The 7,657-nt window shown below is 41.7% G+C and overlaps 1 protein-coding gene across 1 annotated transcript; it reads left to right on the top strand.

Moving 5' to 3' along the window:
• Positions 1–705: 705 nt before the first annotated feature.
• On the top strand, positions 706–7,423 carry LOC121852882 (poly(rC)-binding protein 3-like). The gene is given in 9 exon segments (XM_042346770.1): positions 706–780; positions 1,408–1,431; positions 1,860–1,892; positions 1,996–2,112; positions 2,709–2,840; positions 6,274–6,328; positions 6,331–6,401; positions 6,744–6,824; positions 7,046–7,423. Coding segments are annotated over 9 exon segments (966 nt in total).
• Positions 7,424–7,657: the final 234 nt, after the last annotated feature.

Below are 7,657 nucleotides of genomic sequence, written 5' to 3'. Positions count from 1 at the left end.
TCGAACCCAGCACAATATGTGCGGCATAAGTGTACCACTGACCCACTCTGCCGCCCTACATCACTCCAATTCTGATATTCAATTCTGATATAAGCACATCTATAATTTCCTACACAAGGTTAACAAAGGGCATTTGAGCCCCACTGATCCCCAAGCCCATGCTTGCCTCCCCTTCGCTGTCTGGTTGTCCGCACCTTTCTTGGTAATGGAATCTGGGTGAGACTGGGATATGCCCAAGTCATTAATCATTATTATCAGCTATGGTCTATCCAGTGCTGGATAAAGATGAACACGATCTCTTTGTGTTTGTCGACTGATCCATTTGTTCCTCTTTATATCTCTCAAATTCCAAGTGTACACCTCTGTGCGTCTTTGAACACTTATCCACTTTGTACGCCTTCTATTGTCTTCGTTAATGTTCATGTTTCCGATTCATATGACATAGCAGTTAGTGAATGATGCATTATAATAATTCCAGGCACAAAAACAAGTTGAAATCTTTAACCTTCTGGTAACAGTGAATTCCAAGCTGAAATTTACTGTTTAAATCTTGACTGATGACGACCGCTTGTGTGTTGCGATCGAAACGTCATAGTTTTTTGTTATTTTCTTTGAACCTATCTACGTGACTTTACCGAAAGACCCAAATACTATTTACTGTGCTTGTTCCACCAGGTGTAACCCTGCAGAGTGTGGTGAAACAAGATGAGTCATCTCGGTGGCCAAGCCGAGGGTGGACTTAATGTGACGCTTACAATTCGTCTTCTCATGCACAGCAAGGTAAAGAAAGCATCAGGCATCACCTCACAAATTGACTTGGCATCCAATTTAAATTGTTTCTAGCAGGCGGCCCGCAAGGCTGTGGGACGTTGTTCACAGGACTCTCCCTCCACACACCTGTCCATCCATATAAAGGAATAAAATAAATGTTTACATTTCCTGTCAACCACAAGGCTTTCTGGAGTGCATCATTTCAGCAGCATTGGGTCAATGCAAGAAACTCTGGACTGGTTTTGTCACACATTGCCTCATCAGCATTCCGGCTTGCTTGCACCAGTGCTGATTAACTTCCCGATGTTAGAGGCTTCTGAAATTATGCACTCGAATTAAGGCTTTGTAGTTGAATGGAAGTGTAATCTTTTTCATGTGGAGGAACATATTTTAAGGAGATATATTCTCTGCTCATTTATTGTGTAAAATACAGTCTTTATTTCATGAATACATACAGTTGTGCATTTGTCCTGAACCTACGATTAGCACGGTTGGCTGCATACAGTGTGAAAGAAGTTCAGCATACATGCCCACTCACGAGATTCTTAGTTGTAATTTGTATCAGTGTTGTCTACAGTAACAGCACTACTTTTATATGCCTCTGAACTGATTTATATATTTTTCTTTTATTTACAGGAAGTGGGAAGCATCATAGGCAAGGTGGGTTTCACATTGCTTTTAAGATGTTTTCACATACCTTCAGTTCATCATTATCTAGCTTGGATATATCTTAGAACATAACATGTACAGCTCTCTTAATTGCACTGCATACAGTTACAATTACAAGGTTTAGATATGTTGCATATAGCAGGTGATGTGAGTACAAAGCATGTACCAAGTCAAAGAAGCACCAAGATTAGGATTAATTTGGTATCCCAAGGGTATCTCCCAAGTTGCCTTGAGCAGCTGTCTTGTTGTGTGGCGGTCATATTTACATCTCTTTGTACATTCATGGATAACAGCAATTATTGTGTTTCTGGTCCTCACCAATATAATTAATGTTTAATATGGTTACAGATTAAATTAGTTATTCACTATAACCTGCACATGTACCTGATTATGTGAACTCTTGTTCATTCACTTCACAGAAAGGGGATTTTGTGAAGAGAATCCGTGATGAGGTAATGTTTCTCTGTTCATACCAACACAAAGTGTGTATCGATGCAGCAGAAGTGTGCGATCCTGTAGGGTGGGGGCTGATTTGCAGTGTGTTTCTACTTGCAGAGCGGGTCTCGTATTAACATCTCGGATGGGAACTGTCCTGAGCGCATTGTCACGGTCACTGGTCCCACCGAGGCTATTTTCCGTGCTTTCACAATGATGACCCACAAGCTGGAGGAGGTATGACCGCTACAGAAATACTTTCTGTTGATCTGTTTTAAGGCCGTGATATGACAATGTTTAACACATGAAAGTAAGCTTCTGAATTCACACATTTAGGAAAGTTGCAGCTTAAGCGTAAATATTTGTATTAAAGAGCATTAATTCCCTTTGTGGGTTTGACATATAATCAAGAATGTATTTTTACAAACCCTTAAAATGACCAAAGTTTTAACGTTAAATTGTTGATCAAAATAGATGTTTTATGTGGGCCTAATTCCTGAAACAGAGTGGCTACAGTCAGCCATGACATGGTAATGAGGAACCTGGGTAGGGCAGCTTGAAACCTCTCCCACGACTCTTAGGGCCTTCAATAAGTTGCTTTATTAGCATGAAAATGTTATTTACATGAAATATTTGTAAAATATGCCACGTTTTATATCTTTCAAGATAATTACTTTATTGGGAAATAGCAATTGTTGCCTCCGACTGCGAAAAATTTTGCAGGACCCTCCTGAAAATAGTTGAGACTTGGTGAGGCTTTTCTGGGTAAACACTCGCAATAATTACGACAATAATAACAACGTGCGCTTGGTGCGTATGTGTACATGGAGCAGGACATGATCAGCACGATGGCAAACAGCGTGGTGATGAACCGCCCACCGGTCACCTTGCGCCTCGTGGTGCCGGCCAGCCAGTGCGGCTCTCTCATTGGCAAGAGCGGGAACAAGATCAAGGAGCTGCGAGAGGTGAGGAGGGTTCCCTCGTGTATGCAATGTGGAAATACAAACATCATTGTGTTTGCTGCATTTTTGGGGGGGGGAATCTAACAATGCATCGTCTGTCATTTGTCTTAGAGCACATTTCACCATAGTTTCTGGTAAGTAATGTACAGGTTTAATTTTTCGACTTATTTTGAGAATAGATTTTTGTTCCAACATTTACCATTAAATATGCTTTAAAAAGGTCTTCTGCATTATTATGAATGATTTTATTACGTCTTGGAGCCGAAATTTATTCCTTATGAATGCATCTCCACTGATATAATTGCTGTGCAGTAGACTCACGCGGAGACGAGGAATACTATAAGGGCTTTGCCGTTTATTAAAACACTCTCACACTCGACATCCTACGCTCACACCAGTGTAGGTGCACTCTGTCTCGGTCCTTTACCCCGGACACTGAATAGTATTTGGGTCCTACCCTCGGCTACCCTTTGGGCTCTCCCACTGGTCTGCCCGGAGCGGGGGATCAGCCAACACCGCTCCGCGACAAGGAGAGAGAGACCCTCTTCATCCGATCCTTACCCTGGCTCCCCATGACAACCCCACCTTCGTCACGGGGTACCCCTTAAGAACTCCTTGGGCGGCTCCTGCCCCCAGCTCGGCCCCGCCTTTGTTCCCGAAGGGTGCTCTCCGAAGCCCCTTACACAACCCGTGACGTTGCGAGTGGCTTGACTGTCAACCCACTCGCACCTCCTTCTGTTCCCCTTCTCATTGGTTACTCACAATACTCTACATAATGGAAGTGTCTTCTTGGTTCTTTCGGTAAAGTCACGTAGAAGGGAAGTAATAAAATAATAAAAATAAAACATAATAAAATAAAATAATTCTCACGACGTTTCGGCTACAACGCAAGCAGCCGTCTTCAGGTGAAGACGGCTGCTTGCGTTGTAGCCGAAACGTCGTGAGAATTATTTTATTTTATTATGTTTTATTTTTATTATTTTATTACTTCCCTTCTACGTGACTTTACCGAAAGAACCAAGAAGATGAATCCCTGCAGTCACGAAAGCTTTAAATCGAAATATAATGGAAGTGATTGGTAAAATACTGTTCGATATACAGCATTCTGCATTACGGACAACTTTACAGGAATGCATCCGATAATTGGTTCTTTACCCTTCTATCTGGCAACAAAACTGACACCTTTTGTAAGGAGTCATGTTTGCATAGACCGCAATACCTGCAGTCATAATACAAACAAAAGAACATAACTCTGATAATGTGCACTGTCCCTGAAGTTGATTGGTCCACACCCGAGACAGCTTTCCTTCGAGCCTAGTCTCATATGGGTTGGACCAGATGACGCCAAAAGTTGTGCGCCTTTTGGCGTCATCTGGTCCAACCCATATGAGACTAGGCTCGAAGGAAAGCTGTCTCGGGTGTGGACCAATCAACTTCAGGGACAGTGCACATTATCAGAGTTATGTTCTTTTGTTTGTATTATGACTGCAGGTATTGCGGTCTATGCAAACATGACTCCTTACAAAAGGTGTCAGTTTTGTTGCCAGATAGAAGGGTAAAGAACCAATTATCATATTTTTACTGGCAAATGAGGTCCCCATAGGAATGCATCCATTCCTAATATCAAGGGACGTATGTCTTCCATTGTATTTTCACTTGTATTTATGATTATTTACAATCACAATGCTGACTAATCTGAAATGGAAATCTCTACCTAGATGCCACCAAGTAGGCTAAGCATTTATCGTGTAGATATGGGTTTGTTATTATGTTATTTACTAGCTTCTTTGCCCGTCCTAGGACGGATCTGTAATATTTACGAAAAAAATGAGCAGAGTATAATTGTATCTTGTGTAAATTGAATGGCAGTGAATCTTGCATGAAAGTATGTCATAAAACACTTCACGGCATTTCACTGTAGCACTGTATATAACCGACCTTCAATTTGTTCAAATTCACTGCTCCGATACTTTATTCTCTTCTGCTTTCGGTCGCTGGGGTTCAAATAAATTGGATGGCAATACAATATCTGGAAAATCACCGAGAAATGTCTTTTTAACCAAAATGTAGAAAAAAATAAAAACCCCAAATCCACTTTGTTGCTGCGTAGAATTATTTATTAGATTCACTTTCAATAAAGAAACGTGAAACTTAAAGCGAATTTGCGAATAAAATTTTTATTTCCGCTCGACCTTAATGACGGGGGTGCGGCATGTGGAGTGACGTCACGCGCGGGACAAACTCCCTCGTTAATAATCATGAGCGGATGATGTCACTCGACGTGGAGCTCCCCCCCTCATGAATAATCATGGTATGATGATGTCACTCGTGTGGATCCCCGGCCTCACCCCTTCATTAATAATCATGAGCGGGTCATTATTTTCGATTAAATATTTCAGATTAACTGCCATACACCCGTCCTTGAATGGGCTATAGGCTACTTTTATCATAATTTAGAAGCAAAAATTAGACTTGCCTTTTGTTTCAGGTGCTGAAGAAATAAATAAAGACACCAAATACACTTTGTTGCTGCGTAGAAATATTGATTTGATTACATTTCAATAAAGAAACGTCAAATTTAAAGCGAATTTGCGTAAAAAAATGTCTTTCTAATCGACCTGCGGGAGTAAAAATCCACTCGCTCATGATTATTAATGGGGGGGGGTCTCTTTTGCAGTTTTGCAGTGACGTCACGTACAGATATAGCACTGCTGCGTAGATTTATTTTTGACTTTCTGTAAAGAAACCTCATATTTGAAGCGACTTTGCGTCAGTGTAAAAATCCACCCGTTCATGATTATTTTATTATTAATGACGGGGGGGGGGGGTATGTGGAGTGACGTCACGCTCGTTACACACATTTTTGGCCTATTATAGTAGTAATTGGGCTAAAACCATTTTCTAAATGTACGTAAAACAAGTCTTGTACTGCGTCTTTGATGCGCGAGTAATTTCACTCCAATGTCACTCCATACACCTCTTTATGCCAGTGCTGCTCCTGTCACATTTCTAGAGCATGAATGAAAACAGTTTATTTGCAAATGTAAAAAAAATCAGTCTAGAATGCCATTATATATTCTATGATTAGTAATTGGTCAGATAATAACAATATGAATGGCCTTTACAATATCCAAGTGTGTTTCTTGTATCGCCCTCTGTTGAAGCCACTGCTGATTAGGCCTCATCGCACTGTGTGGGTTGTGGGGATTATTTGACCATACTTTACCACAGTGTAGACGCACAGAACAAAAGCGGATTTTGCTGCACTGCCCTCTACTGACCACCGTGGTGTCCTGCTACCGCCTATGGCAGCCTGGCGTGCATGCTGGGCCGAGCACTGTATATTCTCAACCCTGCTTAGTATTCCCGATGATTCGATCGTAAATGTTGTTTTGTGCCCCTTATTAAATGGTGGTCGTCTGGAATTTCTCTACAGTCAACAGGTGCCCAAGTGCAGGTGGCTGGAGATTTGCTGCCAAATTCTACCGAGCGGCCGTGACCATCTCTGGCACACCAGATGCCATCGTGCAGTGCATGAGGCAGATCTGCCTTGTTATGCTGGAGGTCAGTTTTTACATCGCTACTACAGTGTGTGCTTGATATGATTATTTGCGTAATTTGGCAAATGCTGAAGGTTTGTTTAAATTATATATTTTTCAATGGTAAATAAGGGCAGTAAAATAATTATAATATGCTGTCTGTGTTTCCATATTAGTCTGTTATGTTGTTGAACCAAAGGTAGTTTGGAAAGTATTTCTAAGGACGCATCATTTCCTTTTTGATTGTATTGCATTATGTTTTGCTTGTTTGGTATTGTATTCATATTCGTTTGTGATGCTCTTTTCACATGCAAGTTCATGTCATGGTCAGCTACTGATGATGCACTTTGCTGTGCTCATCTTTCAGTCTCCTCCGAAGGGTGCCACGATCCCTTACCGCCCCAAAACATCCACCACCAACAATCCGGTTATTTTTGCTGGAGGCCAGGTAAGTGATGCACATTCATTTAAGTGCAAGACAACACCAGTACATGTGCATGTGTAGACACTAGAATTTGAGAAGCTAATTTAATTGTGTACGACTCCCCAGTCAACACTGTGGAGTCCTTCCGCTTCCTGGGCACTATCCCTCCCAGGACCTCAAGTGGGAACTGAACATCAGCTCCCTCATAAAGAGAAAAACAACAGAGGATGTACTTCCTACGGCAGCTGAAGAAATTCGACCTGCCAAAGACAATGATGGTGCACTTCTACACAACCATCATTGAGTCCATCCTCACCTCCTCCATCACCATCTGGTACGCTGCTACCACTGCAAAGGACAAGAGCAGACTGCAGCGTATCATCCGCACTGCTGAGAAGGTGATTGGCTGCAATCTGCCTACCCTCGAGGACCTGTACACCTCGAGGACCCTGAGGCGAGCGAGGAAGATTGTGGCCGACTCCTCCCACCCTGGACACTCTCTGTTCCAGCTACTCCCCTCCGGCAGAAGGCTGTGGTCCATCAGGACCAAAACCTCACGCCACAAAAACAGTTTCTTCCCATCCGCTGCTGGCCTCTTCAACAAGGCCAGGGGCTCAAACTGACTTTAACGCTCAAACTGATTTAACACAATATCTGCACAATGACACCCTGCCATATTTGCACTATGTTACCCTATTTGCATTTTTGTAATTTTATATTGTATATATAGCTATTGTATATTTTAGATTTTATTTTATTCAATTTTTACATACTTTAGCTCCTTAGTATTAGTTAGACTTGTACCTTTAGTATAGTTAGACTTGTAAACCACTTATTTAAGATTTAAGATTCCTATA

The sequence above is a fragment of the Callorhinchus milii genome, unplaced genomic scaffold (assembly GCF_018977255.1).
Source record: "Callorhinchus milii isolate IMCB2004 unplaced genomic scaffold, IMCB_Cmil_1.0 Scaffold1635, whole genome shotgun sequence".
Taxonomy (NCBI): Eukaryota; Metazoa; Chordata; class Chondrichthyes; order Chimaeriformes; family Callorhinchidae; genus Callorhinchus; species Callorhinchus milii.
The sequence above is the reverse complement of the archived record's forward strand: the minus strand, read 5'-3'. Positions and strand labels throughout refer to the sequence as shown.